Raw genomic sequence first — 23,970 nt, forward strand, 5'->3', positions numbered from 1 at the left:
TATTTATACAAGAAGTCGGTGAGGACCTTCTGCCCTAAATCCCGTGGCCGTAGCCCTTGTGTAACCAACGCCATTTCCGTGTGACAGGCGACAAATCGAAGCTAGACGTCTTGATCAGTGAGTCGATTGTGACTATTGTAAATCTGAAATAAAGCCTGGAGAAATACGCATTCTTGTAAACATGATCTGATATTTCTGCTCAAAATCCTGCCCCAAAAAACAACTACTACTGTACAGGGGTGCACCACGACTAGGAAACGACAGCACAGGTATTCATCAGATAAAAAAGTCATTGGCCTTGGCATGGCAGCTTGGACATCAACAAGTCTATTTAGGTTGAATTATTGTGGCTTGGATCACTTGAATAATACAGGAAAAGCTGAAAAGTGGATATCCTCGATGCTGTTTTACATGAATTAGGTCAATACATATAACTAGGTGGAGAGAGGCTAGTGGCGGAACGCAGACCGTCCAGGCTGGCGAGAAGATTTGCATGGAAGTATCTCTCGGCTATCCGGAGACACGGGGCTTTGGAATAAATGGAGATTCTATACAACTGGCCGTCGGAACTTGTTCCTTTCCATATTCATGGATCTAATATCGGAATTGAGAAACCCGTTCAGCGGTATGCGGCGGAGGGTTATGAAAGGTATAGTTTTGCTACAGAATACGGGTGTGATGTCGAAGTCTTGAATTCTGTTACAAGTAGACATGTCTATACTATTTCATGCCAACTTATGTATGCGGGATTGCGGCGATATAACAGCGTGAGTGTGGCATAACTCGGTGAAATGACTGAGATTGTGTCCCTATACTTTGCTACTCGACGGGAACCCCGAAACTATTGTCCAGAGTCTCAGGCAATTCGAGCCCCCCGTTGTTGGAATACATATCGGGAGCGTCTTCTTTACCGAATCATGCGCCCATGTGTTAAGCGCAGGGCATAGTAATACAAGGCACAATCAGCCAGCAATTCCCAATGGTATTGATGAGATGAACATATCTTGGATTCATATAGCCAAGGTAGCATTCCTCACAGTCTTCGGCATTCGACCGAGGCCATGAGACCCCACAGCCGACCCTGTCAAGTCTTGTGTTTAAATCCATCTGAATATTGGCATGCTGCTCCACACAACTCCATAGAAGCAACATCCTGATCAACCACGGTGGTTCCCCCTGGGTCTAATTGACAGAAGAGTGGCCCCTTATTGGGACTAGCCTTTGCCAGAGCTATTGATCCAGCTCCTTTTTCTTTTGTTCAAAGGATTCAGCTACCAGGTCCCACTTCAGCTGCAATGACAAGCATCACACCATTCGCATTGCTAAACCGCGTGCAAAACGAGTCATTTCATCACCCCTGCCGGCGGATACAGTAGATGACGAAGCTTGACTTTGGGCATTGCCTAATTTCGAGCTCGGTTCAAGTTCACTGGCACGATATGATCCCGCCGGACAAACACTGCATAATTATGTGCGCGTTGGTGTACTAGCCAGTCGTGATTACGACAAAGATATTCTCAGTGCGGAATCATCAAGAGCCAGACATGTAAAGTGTAAAAAGCGATAAATTTAAGCGACGCTATTTAATACAGACAAACTCATTCATATATATATAATAGGTTTATTAAAAGGCCGCAATGACAGCTTAGGTACAACCGTGGCGATCAGTAAACATTACCTATTTCCAGTCCGAACCTCTTTATAAAGAGAAACTCCTTGCATTAACGGTCACTGCATCCGTTGGGGCATCCTCACCCACCGTGGCAGTTCTGAATTAGATAAGAAGAGCCATGGCGGCGAGGAAGAGCATAGCCACGGATGCCGGCATGTTGCCGGATGCCGAGCTGACAATGGGGACCTGGTTGGTTCCCGAAGGCAGACCAGCAGACCCGACGCGAGTTGGCTTGGAGGGGTTGCTGCCAGAAGGAGCAACAACGCCATTCGAGCCGGCATTGTTGGGGCCGTTGGAACCGTTGGAGCCGGGATTCTTGGGGCTGCCGGCATCAGAGCCAGCACCGGTGTTGCCGGAGCCGGGAGCGTTGGGGCTGCCGGGGTTGGCACCGATGGCACCATTGTTGCCAGAGCCGGGCTTGCCGTTGGAACCATTGGCGCCCTCGTTGCCAAGGCCAGAAGGAGAGCCAGTAGAGCCGTTAGGACCGTTGGAACCATTGGCACCCTCATTGCCAGGGCCAGCAGGAGAACCAGTAGAGCCGTTAGGACCGTTGGAGCCGTTGGAGCCATTGTTCTTGGGGCTATCAGGGCCAGAGCCAGTAGAGCCGTTAGGACCGTTGGAACCGTTGGCACCATTGTTGCCAGAGCCGGGCTTGCCATTGGAACCGTTGGGGCCCTCATTGCCAGAGCTGTTGGGGCCATTGGAGCCATTGGAGCCGGTAGGGCCGTTGTTCTTGGGGCTATCAGGGCCGGAGCCAGGGTTCTTGGAGCTTCCAGGGTTGGAACCATTGGCACCATTGCCGTTGGAGCCGGGGCCCGAGGTGTAAGAGCACCCGCAAACCTGCTGGATGATGGTATCCGGAACGGTGATCTGCTTCTTCTGCTCTACAGAGACGGGCTCTTTGGGAAGAGCGACAGGGACAGCAGGCAGATGCTTGGCCTCCTCGACAGGGACCTGCTTCTTGGTGCCCTCGATTTCCATGGGGTTGGAGCAGGCCAGCTTGAAGTCGCCGTTGTCGGACTTGGCATAGACGCACTTCTGGCAAACCTTGACAATGACGACACGGTCAATGTAGACAGTCTCGGTGGCCGGGGCAGGGGAAGTCTCGTTCTGCTTAGTCCAGCCAGACTGGCTGGGCTGGGGGGGACGGACGGTGCTGGCAGAAGGGTCCTCCTTGGCAGAGGCAGTGATCCAGTCGTCGTTCAGGACAGGAGTAGGCTGGGTGCTGCCGGAGACGGCGGTGTTGGGGCTGGCGGTAGTCGCGGCGGCAGAACCGGCGGAGGCGGAAGTAGTCTCCTCGTCGTCGCACCACTCATCATCATCGTCAACCAGCGTGGGGGTAGCGGCAGCACTGGTCGACACGGAAGTTGGCGTGGCAGTGGCCGAGGGACGCTTCTCCTCGGTAGTGCCCTTCCAGTAGAGTTCAACCTTTGTCTTCTCGTCGGCGGGCAGATCCTTGGCATAGTTGGTGAGTACATCGTCGGGTCCGCCGGTGGGATACGGACCAGCAGCCTGGGACGCGGAAGCCCACGAAGCATCGTATGCGGCGGTTGGGCTTTCGGCCTGGCAGTAGTCGGAGTAGACACGATCCAAAATTCCGTTCCAGTAGCCTTCGCCCCTCTTGCTGAGGAAGGCGTGTGTCTTCTTGCAAGCAGTGCAGCCCTTCTCGAACTGGATAATCTTCTGGTCAAAGCACAGGCAGTCACGGTGCTTCTTGATCTGATCAGGGCTCGCGTTGGGACCAGGGAGGAACTGGCTGCATTGATCCTTGGCATTGGCGATTCCCGGGCACGGATACGGGATGGTGTTTTTGAGTTGTCCGCTGGGGAAGCACACCGAGTTGAGCAGGGCGGCAGGATCCTGTGCCGACGCCAGGGCCAGCAAGCCCGAAAGGGCGAGAACCGAAGAAAGTTCACGCATGATGGTCTAGGGAACGGAAAAGAATTTGAGCCAGGAACGAATTAGCGAGTGAATACAGTTGGTGTCCAGAGTCAGCGAGTGTGATGTTCCATGAACAGCTGGTCTGGTGGTGCAAGATGGTACGGATTGCCGGAGTCACTACTGATATATATATTTCAGAAGAATTATACAAACTTGTACCTGCATTCCTGCTTGCACTGGCGTCATCCCCACAATCATTTGCGCTATTGGGGCCTGCATGAATCGAAATCTTGGTCAAGAGTCAGCGGGACTTGGCAGCCCCTGGTCAACCGCCAAGCCATGGCCTGATGCTATTGACATTCTGGGCTCCATTTTCCCCTTTTCAGTAATAGACTCTATCATGTATACTGCACATATGTATTCTAGGACACAGGCCGCGCCTTGCAGGGTTTGAGTTGGTGTGGAGTGAGGCAACGCGCGGTTCATCTTTGGCATCCGCCTTGCTGTGAGATGATGTTTTTTTCTTGATCCACCTTTTAGAATAGGTGCCTGGTTGTGTTCTACTATTTTCGTATGTACTAGTATACGTGACAATGCAAGAGATTCGGGCTGAATACTCTTTGACATTTTTACATTGAATGGATCTGTTTGTGTATGCTGAGATGGATCGTCACGCGTCAGCAATGTAATTTGAAGGTGGCCATGGAAGCTGTGGGATAAATTGACAGCCCACAACGAGTCTCCTCTGGGCAATCCAGATCCTCTTATGGTGATGGGAATAAACCGCAGGCTCGACGGTACATAGATTGACCGACATTTTGGAAACCCCGTCCGCCCTTGTTTAAGCACGCACGGCATCTTCTGTTTCTACTACGGCGGTTGAGAACCTATTCAGAACTACCTAGTGACTTACATCTTGCCATCCTACCAACACACTATTTCTATATTAGCCATGCTAAAGACGTTAGCGCTGCAAACGCGGTTGTGGAGCGTAGTACTCATCGCCTTGTTCCGAGCAATGTGAGCCAATGGGGAAAACGTGTCTGGTCCAACTTTATTCTGCTCATACTCATGGTCCCCCTGTCCAGCTCGGCACCATGGGATTACTTTATAAGCATGGCGCAAGGGATGGCTAGCAAGGCGCACGGTTTTTATGTTTGTACGTACTTTGCTACTCCCTCCCAAGACGCCCATCGGCCAAGATTCTGCTCACTCTGTCATTCAACCCCACACTCACTCATCCCATCTGGCCAAATGTGGCCAGAAGGTGGCGGAATTTCGGTAGATGCCATCATCGCCAGCTAGGGTAACCCTGCCCGGCGTCCTAATACGGAAGCCCACATGACGCGGATGAAGGGAGACTCCCGCCACATTGTGCTTTTGGGGGAGAATAGGACGTGGCTCAGGGTAGCGTCTTCAGTTAGACTCTTTGGTTATCACGTATGAGTCAATCCAACAACACAAGCGGAGCTAGTTGAAGGTTCCAGATGTCGCGGCGCAACCCTCGCGATACTCTTGCCGTAGCAGTCGGATAACTCTGCAAATTACGCACAACCTCAACCACCAACATGACTAACCGGTGGACATGCCACAGAGCAAGTAGGAGGAGGAGCAGTGCGGAGTAGGGTCTCCAGAAATCGGGGAAACGACTACGTATCCCTGAACCGCAGCCGGAAGAGCCGTCGCTTCTCGGATGGATAACCCTTCTAGGGTCCGAGCAGCGCCGACAGTAGTGGCAGAGTAATGAAAAGGCTTTGAATGGTATAAATATCCCCTAAAGGAAGCGGAAATGGCGATTTATGCGACTTAAGCTGTGCTTGGTCTTGACTGCTCTCAAGTTGTTCAAGAATGGCTTGAAAACAATGTCAAGTTTTTAAAAAAGCGGGCGCGAGCATGGGTGTGACCAAGGCCGCCAACACAAAAACAGCTTAGCGCCGTGCAAATAGCACGACTCGAGTCGGATGAATTAATATGCGAATGCTATTGCTCCCAGGCACAAGCGTCGGTCATCTCCTCGAATGGAATCATCGAGTCATTTGTTTAATTAGTATTGATCATGCGTTGCGCGTGCGGAAGAATGTGCGCAGCCCCTGCGCGCCTGCTTTGGGAAATCATCAATGGTCCCACTTTCTCCCACTTTCTCCCACTGGTAGAGCTCTGTTATCCTGCGAATCATTTCCTCCACAGAGAAAATGATAATCATTTGGGGTTGCTCCTTGTTCCTGTCATGTTTGCGCGACCAGACACTTCCTTCTAGAGCGGGTTGCGAGCAATAAACATCACCCGGCTTGGCTGTCAAGTCCGCATGCAACTCAAACATACATACCAGGCTGACGGGGTCGTGCGTGTCCTATCAAATCCTTCTGCTCCATGTTATTAAAATAGCGAGAGAAGAAATTATGTCGCAGTCGCTGTTGCATCATCCAATAGATCGCCACACATTTTTTGCTCGGGCTTCTGTCAGCCGTTTACGAATCATTAAACGCTATAAGCACTATATTTAATATTTGCGTTACAAGGGGAGTCCATGCATACCGCCCAAAGTGCCTGACAGCAAGGCATTGGAGAGCGGCACCCGGAAAGCGAATCGCTGGTATTACTTCTCTCGCCATGAGGGGCCAATCTTAGCACACCGTGTCTAAATTACTCTATACATGCAGCTAGATTGAATCATATTGTCATATTTTATGCTACTATGCACGTATCTTCGTGGAAAGGACTGCGCGGACATCAATGCTACGTCACACATCACATATGATAGCGAGTCATTCACTTGGGACTTTGATTGCTCTCATAGCGCTGCATGATTTCTGAGAGAACTCTCATTTAACCCATAGGCAAATAGAAGGGTTAATCTGCTATGTCACGATTGGCAACTATGTTTTGCATGAGTGTGGACCGGCCCTGGATTGAATATATCTGGCTACATAGGGAATTAACGCCAGAGGTCGACGGCGCAGTTGACAGGTTCCTGGTTCACCAGCTGCCAATCTGAACCTTGCAAGGCTGAATCGAAACCTATTGACTGGAGAAAAGCCAGATATGGAGTCTGATTGGTGGCTCACTCGTTCACATGGCAAGATCAAGGCCACGGCACACCAGATATAGCAAAAGTGCTTGTTGATACGTGCCAGATTCAAAGCCTGGTTTATTTGGTCAATTTGCACATGGTTCATGCCGCCGAGTTGCACAACTTCCCTATAGCGCCGAGCTCTACCAATCCAGAAAAGACTCACCCTATGCCACATTCTTCATTCCACCCAGTACCGTACCTACTAGAGTGTAAATTTTAGGTAGTAGGAGGTTATTGAACATTTTATTCGAATGATCAAAATACTGAGTGACGATACGTCATGGTGTGATATTCAAGCTTTTGTCTTTTACTGAATATAACGGCTTTAAAGAAATAGGGTAGGGAGCTGATAAGCAAGAAAAATCCGGCTTACCACATAAGCTAACTTATTGATCAATTATCAAAGAGACGCGCGTTCTACAGACGGAAGATTCAATCAAGAATCAACCTACTATTCAGTTTGACCTATATCTGCCAATCGTGAGAGGGTGTCAATGACGTACACAAGGATTTGGAAGCCGCTGTCTAAGCAAGAATACCACTACTGCCTCTTACCGCGATATGTTGTCAGCAAATAAAGAAAAGAAGATAAATGATTGCCTATGCGGCGGCCATCGCCAACGATAGACTCTGGTTTAGCCTAATTACTCACTTCCCAGGGCCTCAGTTGGCTGCCCTGACGCACGTCTACAAGTTCTACTTTGACATCGTGCTTGGAGGCCAATCCACATGCAAGATTATCGAATTGCATAACACGCTACGCCGGTGTCGTTCGCATCAGTCCGTGGGAGGTGCACGTGTCGAATCCCGACTTTCACTCCCATCTCTACCGACCAATCCATGGGACAAATGAGGCTTCTATGCGAGACTGGCATTGCACATATTTTGTTTCTTTTGTGCCTTAGAACAGTTGAATGACCGGGTGTACACAGTTTGGTGCTTCTTGTATGCCGATGACCGTTCGCTGGAGCTTACTTCCATTGATCTGGCAGCATAAACATAGTTACATATCTACACTCCATCATCACCATTACAAGTTGCGACAAAGCACCTTAAATCCATTCTCTTCAAGCCAGAGCGTTCGTAGCCTACAGCCAATCTTGGAAGAGGGCGTGAATGCGCTTTTGGAAGCCCTCACACGATACGCAAAGAAACAAAATGGTCTGTCACTAAACATCATGCACACATTCTCAGCGGTTACAAACGGTATGACACCGAAGTCTCTGGCAGTTTGATGGAGGTTAAACATGACTTGCAGACTTCATCAATTAATATTCGTTTGCCAGATGCGATCATCTTGGTGCGTGCATGGGAATTAGAGTAGCAAACACAACCACTAACTCATAGTAGTCGAAGAGCCAGACTTTGGTGCCGAAGTCACTGACAACCCATGGACTGGGACTCACATGTGACCGTTCATCAAGCACATGAACTGGGCAGTGGCCACTGTCAACTGTCTGCCTGAATTCTTTTCCAGCCGCTGGGTTCCCGGTATGATGTCATGGTTTCCCTTTGAACGCGACGTTTACAGTGGGAAGCGTTGGGTTGGCGAGGCTTTTTTTTTCACAATGAAGAATGATATCTACGGCCTGATTCGAGATATAATAGCCACGGAGAACACAAAGTCGCAGTTGGACGTCAGCCACCCGACTCTCTTTCACGAAATACTATTCCCAAACCTCTTGCAACCTAAGAAAAAAACCCGTCTCGGCTGCCCAAGAGGGCCAGATCCTCGCCCAAGGCGGAACTTGAACATTGTCCTGGGCATCGACTCTGGCTGCTTTTCATCTCCTTTGTCAGCCAGAAAGACTGCGTAAGCTGTGTGATGAGCTCTTGGCTGCGATTCCAGACCTAAATGAGGCTGTTTCACTAGCGAAATTGGAGAGCTTGCCGTATCCCCGAGCCGTTGTCAAGAAAGCACTGCGACACAATATTGGCACGCCAAACCCTTGATATTCGGGAAAACTTATGACTTAATGTACACACAGCCTTGGGCTTAATTAATGAGCTAAAGAACACGACAATGTTCGCGTGTTGGCACTCAGCTAACGAGGAGTTTGAAGTTACTGTCGCAAGTTGGCTACGCGAACAAGCTTTGATTGCATCAGCTCTTACTTGGCAAAGAGCCTTCAATCGACTCTCTCCATTACAATAAATACATCCATAATATCCTACATGTCTCAGCTGTCTTTCCATGTATATACCATTCAATTACCGTGCGTGTTTAGCAAAGAAGTTACAAGTAAGGCCGGTTCAGGGACGAAATTCCTGAGCGCATAGAGTCGATGACGACGTATACTTCAACAGTTTTTTGTGACAGCAACCGCATTGTATGTAGGGAACCTCCTCAGATAGTTTAGTCTTTGGAGAGCTTTCGACTCCGTGCTCTATGCTGTACCTTTCTATATTATGTGATCCATGCATACGTTGACGCCTAGATCACTCATAACTTATAAGCCTTAGCAACAGGCTCATGCTCACATATCCTTCATTACTGACTCAACTAAGTTAGGGCAGATATTAGGCAGGAGCAATGAATTATGCAAATAGAAAGTGTGGGCGAGATTGTCGTCGCTCGTATGGATAACGCGGAATTAAGGTCAAGGATTAGGGGTGTCGTTGGGTTTAAACCGCGAACAGGGCAAGTAAAGGAGATACACAAACTATAGTTGATCAGAAATATTAATCGTACTGACGCTCTGGGGTAAGGATTTTGTCTTTCAGGCAGTTCTGCCCTACGTGGTGTCGCTCATGATCATGTCGTTGTCAGTTGACGCTCGTAGGATGGGATCAGGTCGGTTTACCTGATCTTGATAGCTGCAAGCACGGCTTACCTGACTCACCGTATGTAGGCACATGCAAGGTTAATACCTAGGATCTCGGGCTGCAATCCATGTATCCTCCATGCAGGAACTCACTGGCATTGCTTGTCAGCGTTTGTGAGACTGTGAACGGGCGAGGTAATTCAAGGATTACGTAAGTGTACACCCACGTGATTTATTACGGTACCTGGGGGTTTAAGTGCCTGAGATAAGTGGAGCCCCGCGCCACGGTCGGGTGCCAAATTGACCCAGGTGCCTGGCCCCTTATCCTTATCTTCCGCCCATGCATCTTGCCATCAATCACCTCTTGATTTCATGCCGTGCCTCGCCCAATCGCTGTCGTTGGCGAATCGTAAAACTCAGCCGACAATGTATCTCAGGGATCATGCCCTTCGTTCTTCGCCGTTTTGTGCCAGCCCAATGGACAACATGGATCCTTTGCTGGTCCATGTTGTACGGAAGTCCAGCGTTCCCCTGCGTGGCCGAAACGGCGCCAAATGACGTTGCACCGACGTTGCAACATGACAAAAATAACGATCTGACTTACTATTCGGACGAGGAGGATGTCTGTTGCCGGCCGTCTGAGTTTCCTCTCACTGCGGAGGAAATCGACCGACATATCGACGAATTTATTAACAATATTGATGAGGAGGCTATCGGCCAATTGGCATCGCGACATAACGATCAAAAGCCCTGGAAAAGAATTGCCGGACGGACGCATGGAAGCTTCAACGTCTGCTTTTTCGTACAGTTCGACGACGATACGACTTTGGTAGTGAGAATCCCACTTAACCCTGTTGTTAATCAAGTCTGGACAAAGGTCCAGAGCGAAGTCGCCACTATACAGTAATATTGCCTTCCTTGTCCACCACTATATACATTATTGGCACACGGCTACTAACAGCACTTGAACGATTTAGATACCTTTGGCATAAAACAAAGATCCCTGTTCCCCGCGTTCGCGCGTACGGACAAGACACGACGTTAACAAAAAGCGGCAGCGAGACGTTGGCGTTCATAATCTCTGACTATATCCCGGGCCAGTCCCCCAGTATAAAGGTTCTGCAGGATGCTACAGAAGAACAGCAAAGGAGGTTTTTCGACGAGATGATCGATATTTTCGCTCAGTTACGCCAGTTGGAATTCCCCCAAGCAGGCTCCTTGATGCCCAATCCTGGCCACAAGTCTGACCCAATTGTCAGTGGCCTGCTCACCATGGCCGCGAACGAGCTGCACCGATACCAAAAGGAACAGCAAAATCCAGGACCATTTGATTCCGCGAGAGTATTCCTGGACTACCAGTATCACATCCTTTCCGAAACGTGTCGACTTCCCTCGGAATATTTGGAGCGAGCAACAGCGGAAGAGGAACTGTTTGCCCTCGCCAGCTTGGCAAAGCAGATTCCTACACTCTGCAACCCACAATCACCCAACGGCCCTTTTATTCTCACCCACCTGGATCTCCGATGTGGCAACATCATCGTCAATGCGGACTTTGGTATTGCCGCCATAATCGATTGGGAGTTTTCGGGTACGGTACCGCTGGAATATTTCACACCTCCACTATGGATTACAGGTCACGGGCGAGGCGGATATATATACCTTGCTACGGACACGATCTCGAATGGATTTTACCAAGTTCTCAGGACAAAGGCCGTGACTTCCAACAAGTGCGCACAGCTCATGCAAGAGTGGAATTTGCAACCAGAACTCGCGTTTCCCATTGTCCAAATATTACGCCAACCAGAGACCCTCCTCCACGTATTCTACAGATTTATTTTTCGCATTTTCTTCAAAGGGGACCGTGAACAAGTGATTTCTGAGTTTTTCGCACAAAACGATGACAATGGAACGCTGGCAGTGGAGATACGGCGTCGTGTGGAAAACTCCAAGCACTACGTCCAATATCTAAGTGAACATGGACTATTAGTTGTTGACGAAGAGGCAGAAAAGAGAGAACAAGAGTTGCTAGCTATGCTAAAGAGTGGGATTGCAGCACTAGATGAGAAGTATGGGCCTACTAACCAGGCCAAGGGTGACCATCCGGTCCCGGGTTTCACCTAGGATCGAGTCGATAAGCCTCTGCGTATCTTGTAACTCTCCTTGCTTTCTTTGCATATCTTGCGTCGTCTCGCTGATTTGGCGCTTAACACGCCCTAGTTCTTGGCTTGTCGGGTTGGCGGATATCGTGATTGCTAAACCCCATAGCGTTGGATGAAAAATGGTCACTTCAAAGCCCGAGGGCGAACATGATGGGATACTGTTCGCTATACCCGCAATGTCCTTTCTAGTGCTGAAGAGCTCATTCGAGCAAAGCTTGCTCGATTCTCCATGTAATCGATGTACATTGACTGGTCTAGACGTCAAGGTTCCAGCCCCATAGCCATCCTTGATCCTGTCCAACAAACTGATTCGTAGGCAGAGAATCGCCCAGAGACGCCGATTGTTGACCAGTCGCCAGATGGCCACCTGAGTAACCGATTACTACTTCCGTTAACACCATCATCAGACTATATACCCAAGCACGGGCGTCACCTACCCTGTTCAAAGTCTAACAACGCCTCCGTCATGCCAAGGTTCTCGCAAAACCCAAAATCTGCACCCGAGCCAAGGTCCTGCGCACGCAATGCGGTGTCGTCGTGTCCTTCTGGCCGGGGCGTCTCCGCTGCTGCATCTCCGTCACTTTGATACAAGGCATTAGGCTCGGCAATTTGGGGTTGCGCACCAGCAGGCAAAGCGTTTCTTGTCTCTGGCTCATCATCCACGCCCACGGAGCCAGGTTGGAACATGACGTCGATTTCTTTCGCCATGACGAGGGATAAAAGATTGCGCAGGATGCCGAGCCCCTGCGTTGCCACGATTGATTTCGTCTTGAGGACATTTTGCATCTCCATCAACGCGCGGATACCTACCTTGGATTCGTGCGACTGGGGACGTAGAGGATCCAGACTCGCCATGATGCAGAGCGTGACTCCTGCCGTGAATAGGTGCAGAGACACAAACGAGACAATGTACGTCTTTGTCGCGTGGTGGAATATTGGGATGGACCCCGTCATTGCGATTTGCAACGCGGCATCCCGACATGTCTCTACCGAGTGCTGAAAGGGGTCGGGCGACGCGGCTTGACGTGGAGAGCCGCCTTCCGATGCCGCCATGTTAAAGGACAATAGGGGTCGGTGGATGAGGATCCTGGAATTTTCATAGGCTAGTTTCAGAGCCAAGGCCTGCAATTGAAAGAGCTGTTCCCGAAAGGAAACGTGGTTGTTGTGCTGCGCAGGTAATGGACAGCCGAGACTAGACTTTAAATCCAGCTCGGTCGGCCGTAATTTCACAGGAAGGCCATCCAGCCACTGCGCAAGTGTTTTGTCCAGGTCCGCCACTTTGCTCATCAGGCTGTGCAAACGCGCAGTATGCCCCGAATCTGACCTTTTTGCATTGTCCATGTGACTCGGGTTGCCGTAGAGGTCTGTCAAGGCACACTTGACAATCTTGGTCAGGGATGACATGGCGCACTTGTATACCAAAAGATTCGGCTCGGGAGAGGGCGCAAAGCCAGCCGTCGAAGCGGAGGACTCGTCGTGGGGGTCCAACGCCTCGGCATCGCAGTCTTGATCCGAAATGCTCGAGGGAAACCCGTACATCATGGCGCATGTCGTCTCTATCTCATATACTGCCCACCAGCAACGCTGTCTGGCGGCAATCACGGGCTGGTTCGTCTGTTCGTGCTCGGAGCCACCAAGAGATTTGACGTTTCTATGGAGTTTCAGAGCTTGCGCAATGCGCTGTGCGCACCCGCACAGAGGCCAGGCCAGTTCTGGTTGTCCGTGATAGAGGTAGTAGCTGCTCAGCAGAACACATGTCTGAACGGCTTCGAGAGAGCCCATGGCTAAGATGTCGAGTAGCCTGAGTCTCAGAGCCGAGAGAATACGCTCTTTCAGATGCTCTGGCTGGATGCCTTTTCTGATCAGGTCATCCTTTTGAGAGGGCGTGGTGTACTCGATACTGATTGCGCAAACAGCCAGCAACACGGCCATGTAGCCGCACTGACTGGCTGGAACTTTTGCCGGGCCTTGTTGTCTCAGTGTGTGTAGCTGCTCAAACTTGTCCCGAAAGTCTGTCTGGTGGAACAAGAGCATGAACCAGTGGATTTTGTCAAAATAGTTGTTGATGAGTACCAAGCCGGAATCGTGCGGCGGCAAAATGTCCAACAGTTCTTTTTCCATGGCGCTTGTGGCACTGGGTTTCGCCACATTGTGTCCCAGATCTCGATGAGCATGCCTGGGAAGAAGCCGGTGTAAAGGGTTCTCGATGCCATGTTTGGGCTTCTTCCGGCCCCTCGGCACTTCTGGGTATGCCCATTGGCTTGCGGAGAAGGCGGAAGTGGCAGAGTCTTGAGGAGTCGCGGCATCATGGTGATGAAAGGCCTTGGGAGAGTTAGAACACACTCCATGTCGCTAAGCGGGACAACGGCCTCACCTCTTGGACTAGATGAATAGTAGAGCTTGAATTCCACGTGGTCCCCGCCGGCGACTCGGCGACGATCCGCTCGAGACGTCGCCGAGGAACGTCTAGTCGATGCTGCTGCTCATCGGCATCGTGGGACGTACCGGCAACTGTGTCTCTCCTGGACCGACGGAGTCTCTGCGCAGCATGTGCGGTTTGACTCCCGACCCGGCGGCCCTTGTCGGAGGCTCGTTTTTGTCCCGTCTCAACTCTCCACCGGGATGATGGAAGACAATCCGCATTCGCCCTCGCACACAGCGTGCAAGGCCTGTGTATGTCACACTGACCACTTGGGGTTAGTGCTTGTCACCGTCAAGTCAGGGGCATTGCACACGGTTGGAATTGCATGGCTGTCTTGCCTTTAACTTTTGTCGTCGGCATCGTTGGCAGGCGCTCGTGACTTTGCCCGGCGATTGTTTCGCCATGTCTTGCTGCTGAAGACGAGATGACATGGCGAGAATCTGGCGACGGAGGCAATGGTAATCCTCTAAAATTGTTCAAGGTCGGTTCACTGCGAATATGAGGGCTTCCCCAAGGAGATGTGAAATGCTTGTTGAGACTTTAAACACGGCCACCGGAACTAATTACCGAAAGTGGAAAGTCCGCCCGGTGGAGGCAACGCCGCCTTGAACGTTGGTGGCGTTTGGACAAGGAGACACTAGTATTGAAATGACATTAGATTAGGCAGAATTTATTGGTAACAAACTAACTGCATTTAGCCGTAGGATTTGAACAGGACAATGAGAAAACTCGGGCAATTGGATATACTCTATACGACACTGTTGTCATGGTTCCATAACCCGTCAGCTTCAATACAACCTGTTCGGAGGCCGACCAGCCATCTAAATAAAAGCCGGATACATAAATAAATTGCGTCATTGTCGGAGATGTCTTATTTCCACAATTAGATGCAGTGAATAAAGGACCAATTCCAACGTACGACTTGATCCATAGCTGCCCATCGGGATGAATGCTCCGCATCGCCATTCCAGATGAGACACAGAAAGCACACTACAGGGTGACAAATGTTCCTACGGAATCTGTGTCTGGTAAGCAAGCCACGGGAATTTTATAGGTGCGCCTGCTGCCAACCGAACCGGCCCGTAGCCGTTGATGATGTCACCACAAGATATCCGAGATCAGGACTATTCAACTTGTGCGCGCAGAAAATGCAAGGCTGGATATCTGCTGCATTAGCGCCAGGGTTGGATTGGAGCAGACCAATCCTGGCTTGTGTTTGCATGCCTTGGCCGGCTCGTCGATCCCGTACCGCCCCTCGATATCGTCGTCTCTCCGCAGGCGTCGTACTCAATGCTGCAGTGCTCGCTCAACCCAACCCAACCGTAGTCAAGACAGCCCCTGAAAATCGCTTGTCCCCAGCTTACGCTATCCAACTAGTTGACGCGAAGCAACGTTCCACCGCAACCCCAAAGTCTCAACTTCCCTATCCATCTGCTCTGGCAGATCTCGCTCCACAAAGCGGAGATGCTGCGGCCCTGGCCCCGAAAAGAAAGGCACCGCACCAATCAATGAGAAGATATTAGCCGGAGGCGATGAATCCCCAAGTCACACGACGGACGGTTATGGCTGGCGTAGGACCATCGGCTAAGATCATTGTGTATAAAGTGCTGGCTGTTCCAGGTTTACACATGATGAGGTGTTGGGTGATGGAGGCGGCCGTCCCTTGACTCAGTTGACCAACTGCCCCGGGGTGGCTTTCTAATAATGGCGAGAAGCGGAAACTTTTGGCCACAGGCCATGGCTATTGTAGCAGGACTCCTTGGTGTTGCCAAGAGCGACAGCTTGAAAGATGTTGAACACGTCGTCTTGTTCATGCAAGGTAAATTAGATCAACGCCTTGGACACATCAAGGGTGGCTAACCAAGCCTATTTGAAGAGAACCGAGCCTTCGACCACTACTTTGGCACAATGGCAGGCGTTCGCGGCTTCAACGACGCCAATCTCCAAACGAATAATGGCGTTCCTGTGTGGAAGCAAAAGACATCGCCACAGCTCACCAATAGTACCGACTACGTTATGCCATGGTACTTGAATTATCTCGGAGGGAATTGGTCCGAGGCTACGCAGTGTATGATTGCAGGCAGCAACGGCTGGTACCAGAATCATGCCGCTTGGAATGGCGGAACAAACGACCACTGGGCTCTCAACAACACCCCGTACAGCATTGGCTACTACAAGAGAGAAGATTTGCCCACGCAATGGGCGCTGGCGGAGAATTGGGTAGTCGGGGACATGTATCAGGTATGTGCAAAGAGTCAAAGGGCAGCCTGGGTGTGGTGATCTGATGGAAGCACAATGACGGCAGGAATCGGTCATTGCGTCAACAAGCCCAAACCGCGTCATGTGGATAAGCGGCTCTATCAACGTCCCGGGTGGTAATCTCAGTCCGGATCTAGGAGGCAACCCTTATATCGACAACTACGAAACCCCTGGATGTGACGACAACGGCATCAACTGCTACCCACTGAAATGGAAGACGGCACCAGAGTACTGGGAAGAAGCAGGCGTCAGTTGGCAAATATACCAAGATGGCACCGATGACTACGACAACTTTGACGACAACCCCCTTGCATGGTTCGAGCAGTTCCAACAGGCCAAACAAGGTTCCAACTTGAACATAAAGGGAATGCAGGGACGGAAGCTGCAGGAGTTTTACGACCGGGCGGCAAACGGAACTCTCCCCGAGGTTTCCATCATCATCGGGTACAGAGAACTGGCGGAGCACCCGCCTTACTCCCCCCACGACGGAGCCTGGCTAGAAAACAAGATTGCAGAAACAGTCATCAAGTCCCCAAAATACAACCGAACTACACTAATAATCTCATTTGACGAAACGGGCGGCTGGTTCGACCACGTGGACCCGTACAGATCGTCCAACGGAACACCAGGCGAATGGTACAATGACAAAGCCGGCATCGGATACACCTTCACCGGACCCGGGTTCCGCGTCCCCTTCTACATCATTTCCCCGTGGACAAGAAAAGGCGGCGTCTTCGTCGAACACGCCGACCACACCTCGCAGCTACAATTCATCGAAAAGTGGCAGGCAGCCAAGTCGCGCTCCATCAAGTCCCGCGAGATGGTCCCCTGGCGCAGACAAAACATGGCCGATTTATTGAACGCTTTTGACTGGGACAACCCCGACTACAGTATCCCCGAGCTGCCGAAAGCCCCTGAGCCGCACAGAAACAGCCGGGGCAAATTTGACGGCGCATCGCACTGCATGGGCCTGTACGGGGATCCGCGGCCTCCCGTGCCGTATTCGGGAGACGGCGCGACCACCGACATGGCCGGCCTGGTTGAGCATGGCTTCAAGCCGATTCGCGGCAAGTTGACAGAGGGCCGGTACTTGGTTCTGGAAATGGGCGGCTACGCGGTCGCCAGTGCCGACAAGGTGGTGACTGGTAAGGCGTGCGGGAGGCATGATTCCAGGAGCCAGCGGTGGGTGGTGCATGTTGAGGAGCTGGGCGGGACGAGGTTCAAGGTGTCGAGCGGCGAGAGTGGCAAGTACGTGTGCGCTGGTTTGGCGCTTTGCAGTGACAAGTGCAAGGCTGTCGTGTTTGATGTTCGCTTCGAACCGGGCCGTGGGTATAGCTTCGAGGTTGGAGATGGTGAGTATTTGGTGGCGGATGACAGGGGAGAGTTGTCGTTGAACGGGTCCAGTGCGTATTGGACTATTTACAGCGTTAGTTATTAGTTTTGCTGAAGGGATGAGGAGGGACACTGAAATGGTAGCTTGGAATGAATTAGAAGCTGATTCGTCTGAAAAAGTACATGCTTGTATTCGTCAATCTTGATGGATTTAATGACAGATCCGGGGCATGTGTCGCACGGATATTAAACGAGGACTATAATCACGAGATGCTACGGCTCGAGGGCTGACTACCACTTTGTGTAAATACGATCCTTTGGCCCCAAGGACATTTCATACCGTGACTGTTATTGGATGAGTTGAGTTTTGACTCCAAGCCCTTGACTGAGACCTTGTCACGGCATTTGAGGGGAAGTGTCTCCTTCAGCCTGTTCAAGAGTCAGGCAATGTCTTGAGATTACTCCTGGAAGTGGCCTGTAATGGGCGATGGAAAGAATGCTAGCAAACAGATGATTTCCGCTAGTGAATAAGGGGTGGAGAAGAGAAGACGCACACGATGATACTGGTTAGAACATACGTCCGTCGCGGCGCGGCAGAAAAGGGCCAGGCCATCTGAGCATCATGGACTTTTCTAGACTGGCACGACGGGGAATTGCCGAAGCGGGCCTCGGGCCGTTGACGAACAATAACCACTATTGCCAAGATAGGCCATAATATATCCAGATACGTCGCCAGAATAAGCTTTTTAGGTTCATTCTGCATATCAAACTTGCCGCTACCCCACGTTATCCCGCCAAAGCGACGCCACGTGTATCCATCCACATGTCGATAGTTAAGACGAACTCCTATTCGTCTCCTTGGCTTATCGGCGTTATCGTTATCGCACGGGCGGCCGGCGGGAGCGAACCATCCTTGATACTCCTGAGTCGAGAATAAGCTTTAGGAAGCATTGTATTACTATTATAGCGCTAAGCGAACAGACGTCCTTATGACTAAAGAAATCGACCAGTAATGTTAGAGTTATAGCAATCCTATTGTGACAAGGGCTAAAGGCTCAGAGTATAATAACTTAATTCGTTTGATAATAGTCTTTAGTGCTAAAGGTTCCTGGTTTTCCTCAAGGTCCAGTTGACCAAGGAGATCTTTGTACAGGAAGGAATATTCTGCCTTGTATTCCGCGATTATAGCCCTCCTGTAACGGAATAACACCAATAATACTCTGCCATGTGTCCACTATTGTAATGCAATTTATCGTTATCGTCTGACAAGATAAGAGGATACCTATTCGCTCATCAACTTGGTTTATTAATTGCAAGCTATAAATACGTTACTCTGTCCAATGATTTACGGATATTTTCGCAGAGGATATAGCCAGACAGTGGAAATTCCTAATATAAAAGATAAAAATAGTATCGAGTTGTATATCTTATTAGTACTCTTAGCATTATCCGCGACGAGATTAAATCTCATTAAACCCCGTGTGCGAATAATTAGATTGTAAAGCTTCCATCTCTAGATAACTTACAACGTGATAAATTAGGTAATTACAAGCACATATACCGACTCCAACGGCGGAAGAACACGACTTAGGGATAGCTGTCCCAGCACCGGAATGTAAGCAATATTAACGGTAACGCGTCCTGATTCATGCTCAAATCTCCTAATAGAAGTAGTTTGACGGTAATTGCTGTGGTAATTGCCGCAGTTGCGGTAATTTAACGGGGCAAGTAACCACGCAGCAACTATCTCCGGCTGTAACCGGATTGCACTTGCTTAATTCAGCTGGTCGTGATCCACACACGGAAACATGATCCGAAGTCGGCAACAGGGCTTGATCACGAGTTGAGACTATTTATCCACCCTCAAGTTGGTGAAATATGTATCTAGCTCATAATTGTCCGCCCAGACGGGAAGAGTGGTATGCACAGACGCGAATTGGTATCGGATTCGTCTTGGTAGAATTCGACGCGTATATCGTGGATGGGGAGCAAACAGCAAGGAATTGAATAATGTACGTCTACAAGATATAAACCCGCCCGTTGTACATAATATCATGTATATAGAAGACATTATTGGGAGCAAAAGCACCCCTAATGAACGCTCGACTCACCAAAGACGGCTGCGCAGGAACCACTTCTCGCATGTTATTACTGTTTTCGTAAATTGTGCCGCACGATGTATCTCTACTGCTTACTTCGCACCGCACCTTTGAGTGCCACACTACAACGGGTATCCACCAATTTTCGGCCGTGATAGTATCTAGTGGGTTTATGCACGATGCTCGAGCCAGTATCAGATTGTGGGTTATAAGCCGTGGCACGGCAAAGGACATTTAGTAACTCGGCCTGGTTACACTAAGAGAAATATTTACACGTTTACATAGGCGACTTGAGCTTGATCGTAGTCTATATCCACGTATAAGATGATGCCAGTGCCCCTTGCTAAAGTCTTCTTTCCTTGAGCGCCACTCACTTGAATATATCTCACAAACTTGCCCCATTATTCTATCCAAACCGCCAAACAGTTTTCATCATGATGAAGCTGTACATTCTAGCCTTATTTGCCGTTGTCGCACTCGGTAGCCCTCAGGGTTATCCCTCGTTTGGTGGTCAGCTATGGGAGAATCCCACTCAGCAAATCTGCGCTCAGTCGGGTGTAAGTGATGCCAAATTGCATATTTGAAATGAACGCTAACACAAGTATGAAACTGTACAGGACTCTTGCAATCCGAATGTAAGTATTTGGGAACTCCCTACAAGGCTACCAGTTCTAACGTAGTACGCAGGCCTCGAATTGTTGCCACGGTCACTGCTGTGATCTTCCCTCTGGAAATGGTGCTGTCTGTGGTGGAAATGTAAGTTGATCCCTAAAAGTAAAGAAGTCATAGATGTAGCTAATAGGGCACTTCAAGTGTTGAAACCCAAATTTTCTTGCCAAAACTTTCGTTCACCAACTCAACCCCTGTGAATTGAAAAGAAGAACTAGCTGGCTATAAACAAGTGTTTCCCAATACTACTCATTGTCCAAAAAGAACATGTCAAGAAAGGAACGATGCAGCGGCTCCTGCAGCTATGAAAGTTCCTATAGTCAGTTTATGGGATGTATTATTAGCTGTTATTTATGGAAACACTTTTATTGGCGTACTTTCTATCCACTTTATAATATCTTGAATAGTTTTCATGTGTGCCCTTTTCCTCATACTCTTTCTGTGATGCACTAAACCGTTTACGTGTTATTTTTGTGCAGTAAACGAGATGTGATAAAGGCTATAGGTTTAAAGTATATGACTTGATTTATTGAATAATAGTCTTTATCATTCAAGGTCCTTGGTTTTCTTTGAGGCCTAGTTGACCTTCACTCAAGTCGCAATACGGCAACTTCCAACCTATGCTTGCCATTGATGCAAGCATACCCTTGCTGCATATAGACTCCAGGTATAGTGTACGGAAGTCTACGTCTTTGGCGCCTTGCCAGCGCTTCATGAATGCTGCTTGCGAAATTTGCCGAGGAAGTGAGTCGATGTAAGCCTTCCTATCCTCCAGCATAGCTTGGCTCGGGACGCGAGCAGTCGAGTCGTCCGTCCACAAGAAACAGGGCAGCCGGGCAGCTTGGACAAGGGGAACAATTTTGGCAAACCCCCAGTCAATTAGACTACTAATATATTAGCTTGGACCAGGAGAATCAGGCTGGGGAAGCATAATGACGATTCTCCTACCACTTGATATGATTCTCATTGTCCATTATAATATTTACTGGCTTGATATCGCCATGGTCCATGGCGAACAGTTTGCTACTTCCATCCTCACCAAGGACCTTGGGCAGAAGCGCAAGCTGATCGAGACAATCTTTTTCTGTGAGACCGGGGAGTTTCCCATCCTTTACACGCTTGAGCTGATTTCTGATGCGTCGCTCAAAGAAATTTGTAGCAGTTGTAGATCCTAGGACGCCTTGTATTAGCTGCATGTCCAATTCATATCGTTTGGGAGCGGTTCGTCCATACCATGTTCCAAGGTACACATTATCAGGGACAGTTGAATCTCAGCTATCTGGCTTAGTATGGCGTCGCGAACAGGCTTTGCTGGAAAGTTGTCATCCCATTTCAGAGGGAATCCTTCAGCCCAATCAAGAACCATGAATGGGTACCTTATTGGGTTGTCAAAGGTAAGGCTGGCGCCACGGTATCGAGGCGACCAAGAAAAGCTTTTTGCCTCAAGTGCCCGAAAAATGCGTGTTTCCATTTCAACATTTGCAATAACGCCTTGCTGGGTCTCTTGATTTGGATGACCTACACGGACTGACAGGCTTGGATGATCCCTGAAGCTAACCTTGAAGATGCGACACTCTCCTCCGTGAAACTCTCCAGCCACGAAAGCGTCGTTCCCGCCTAGGTGGAGATGGGAGACCGCGGCACAAATGGCCCTTGGGTCGAGATTTTGCCCTAGATACAAGCTCATAGTGGCTGAGTTTGGGTGCAAAGAATCGTGGGCAGACAACGCTTTGGGAAGGGTAAACGCAGGGGGATTGTTTCGAGGTTGGTTGCCCACACCTGTCCTCGTCGTTGTTGGGTCTGGTCAGTACATGTATCCACGTGACAGGACCTCTCATTACATTGGTCAACCAGGAACTACGTCAGAATTTAAAAGTGTCTGGTTGGTTGCACAGTCCTCTACAGGTGAGATGGTGCGCTATTATCTCTCACTTCAGGATACTATTAGTGTGTACTATGCCCGTTAGAGGAGGACATGCTGCGCACTCTGCAGAATAGCCTCAGAGCAGGGGAAGTGTGTATTAACACATATGGTATGTGTGTTAAGCAGAGTCACATGGAGCATCATGTTCATATAAGACGCGGTGGGAAACAGAATTTCTCAATCAATATTTAGCTCTCTCGTACAACGGCCTATACCATCAGCGAGCATAAACATTACAGCCCCCCGTACTTTCAGCAGCGAATCCCGGGGCCTTGAAGTCCCAACTTGTTCCGGATCAGCCGATGGGCATATCGTATGAGCTAAAGACTAGACCTACATGTACGGTCATGGGTGACATCCACTTCGCTACACTCACTGAGCCCTCGTCACAGGGGCCAGTTTGAACAAAGACAGCAGCGAGCAATTTCAACGACAAAATACAACGTAATTCAAACATAACGCACTCCGATAAGCAAGTATCAATGACTGTTCGCTTCTTCACTAGTAAGTTCCCGCCACCCCTTCGTCCATCGGCTTAAACGTAACCTGCGTGGGTTCATCCGTAATCCCTCTCTTCTCAGCTTCCGCCATAATGGCCTCGGTGGCCGTGGCGCCAATTCGCGTAACACCCAAAGACATGACATGCAGCAAATCGTCCAGTGTCCTGACACCCCCAGCAGCCTTGACCTGAACGTGCGGACTCGAGAATTCCCTCATGAGTTTCAAGTGAGCCACCGTTGCGCCCTTGTACGAATACAGCCCGTCGGGCCTCTTGACAAACCCGTAGCCCGTCGACGTTTTCACAAAGGCAACGCCAATGTCTGAGCATATCCTACAGAGTTTAACAATGTGCGCATTCTGCAGGAAATCGTTTTCGAAGATAACCTTGAGCGCGGCGCCGGATTGCGTGACGACAGTGTTGATTTGCTTAATCTCGGAGGCGACATAGTCCCAATCCCCGCTCAGGGCTTTGCCAATGTTGATGACCATGTCGATTTCCTTGCCGCCGGCTTTGGCTGCGGCCTCGGCTTCGAATACCTTGACTTGGGTTGTGCTGTTGCCATGGGGGAATCCAATGACGGGGCAGACAAGAACGTCTGTGCCCTCTAGTTCCTTTTTGGCCATGGGGATCAAGTATGGCTTGACACAGGCGGTTGCCACGTTGTATTTTTTGGCGATGCCAAGACCGGTGAGAATGTCTTCGTCTGTCATTGTCGGGTGGAGGAGAGAGTGGTCAATCATTTTGGCCAATTGCTGGCGAGTGACTGTGATGCTGTTCGTCTCGTTTGCCATTTTGAAAAAGTTGCAAAGACTTATTTTTTGGTTGAAACAAGTGTTGAGGCACGTTTTCTCTGCTGTGTCGTCCGTCGTCTTTATATAGAAAATGATGGAGTTGGTTTGGGGCAAGTTGTTCCACCGGAGCAAATTTCCGCTTTTGGTCCCGGTTAATAAATTCAACGGTCGTGTCAACTTGTGGAGAATGTTAAAGAATAAACCACTAGCTGGATGTCCGCCGGAGACTTTGGCTCGATGGGTAAGCTTTCAATCAATAGACTCAAATGGCTTGTCTCCGAAAAGGAAATCGGGCGTTGTATCTTTGCACCTGATGGCGGCGCCTGGCGACCTCTTGCCATCCGTGCCCTCGGTGATGAAAACTCTCCATTTTGTCAGCCCCAGGTGAAATTGCAAAGCGTTACTAAGATTTGAGTTTTGGC

The 23,970-nt window shown here is 49.8% G+C and overlaps 7 protein-coding genes across 7 annotated transcripts; 3 read left to right on the plus strand and 4 right to left on the minus strand.

Moving 5' to 3' along the window:
- Positions 1–1,774: 1,774 nt before the first annotated feature.
- On the minus strand, positions 1,775–3,592 carry MAA_01665 (collagen-like protein Mcl1; the record flags this gene model as incomplete). Its single annotated transcript, XM_007819663.1, has 1 exon — positions 1,775–3,592. The coding sequence occupies one exon, from the start codon at positions 3,590–3,592 to the stop codon at positions 1,775–1,777; it is 1,818 nt and encodes a 605-aa protein (XP_007817854.1).
- A 6,241-nt stretch (positions 3,593–9,833) lies between these two features.
- On the plus strand, positions 9,834–11,512 carry MAA_01666 (phosphotransferase; the record flags this gene model as incomplete). Its single annotated transcript, XM_007819664.1, has 2 exons — positions 9,834–10,294; positions 10,369–11,512. The coding sequence occupies 2 exons, from the start codon at positions 9,834–9,836 to the stop codon at positions 11,510–11,512; spliced, it is 1,605 nt and encodes a 534-aa protein (XP_007817855.1).
- A 292-nt stretch (positions 11,513–11,804) lies between these two features.
- Positions 11,805–14,403, minus strand: MAA_01667 (uncharacterized protein; the record flags this gene model as incomplete). The annotated part of the gene is made up of 4 exons (XM_007819665.2): positions 11,805–11,932; positions 11,988–13,872; positions 13,925–14,240; positions 14,318–14,403. The coding sequence occupies 4 exons, from the start codon at positions 14,401–14,403 to the stop codon at positions 11,805–11,807; spliced, it is 2,415 nt and encodes an 804-aa protein (XP_007817856.2).
- A 1,273-nt stretch (positions 14,404–15,676) lies between these two features.
- On the plus strand, positions 15,677–17,669 carry MAA_01668 (Phosphoesterase; the record flags this gene model as incomplete). Its single annotated transcript, XM_007819666.2, has 3 exons — positions 15,677–15,791; positions 15,849–16,213; positions 16,278–17,669. The coding sequence occupies 3 exons, from the start codon at positions 15,677–15,679 to the stop codon at positions 17,667–17,669; spliced, it is 1,872 nt and encodes a 623-aa protein (XP_007817857.2).
- Positions 17,670–20,096: 2,427 nt separating this feature from the next.
- MAA_10589 (acyl-CoA dehydrogenase) lies at positions 20,097–20,481 on the plus strand (the record flags this gene model as incomplete). Its single annotated transcript, XM_011412307.1, has 4 exons — positions 20,097–20,219; positions 20,280–20,297; positions 20,350–20,418; positions 20,476–20,481. 4 exons carry the CDS (start codon positions 20,097–20,099, stop codon positions 20,479–20,481), a joined length of 216 nt encoding a protein of 71 aa, XP_011410609.1.
- Positions 20,482–20,881: 400 nt separating this feature from the next.
- Positions 20,882–22,018, minus strand: MAA_01669 (Protein kinase-like protein; the record flags this gene model as incomplete). Its single annotated transcript, XM_007819667.1, has 3 exons — positions 20,882–21,215; positions 21,280–21,502; positions 21,565–22,018. 3 exons carry the CDS (start codon positions 22,016–22,018, stop codon positions 20,882–20,884), a joined length of 1,011 nt encoding a protein of 336 aa, XP_007817858.1.
- A 738-nt stretch (positions 22,019–22,756) lies between these two features.
- MAA_01670 (Deoxyribose-phosphate aldolase) lies at positions 22,757–23,548 on the minus strand (the record flags this gene model as incomplete). Its single annotated transcript, XM_007819668.1, has 1 exon — positions 22,757–23,548. One exon carries the CDS (start codon positions 23,546–23,548, stop codon positions 22,757–22,759), a length of 792 nt encoding a protein of 263 aa, XP_007817859.1.
- Positions 23,549–23,970: the final 422 nt, after the last annotated feature.

This window comes from Metarhizium robertsii, assembly GCF_000187425.2.
Source record: "Metarhizium robertsii ARSEF 23 chromosome Unknown MAA_Scf_1, whole genome shotgun sequence".
Classification (NCBI taxonomy): Eukaryota; Fungi; Ascomycota; class Sordariomycetes; order Hypocreales; family Clavicipitaceae; genus Metarhizium; species Metarhizium robertsii.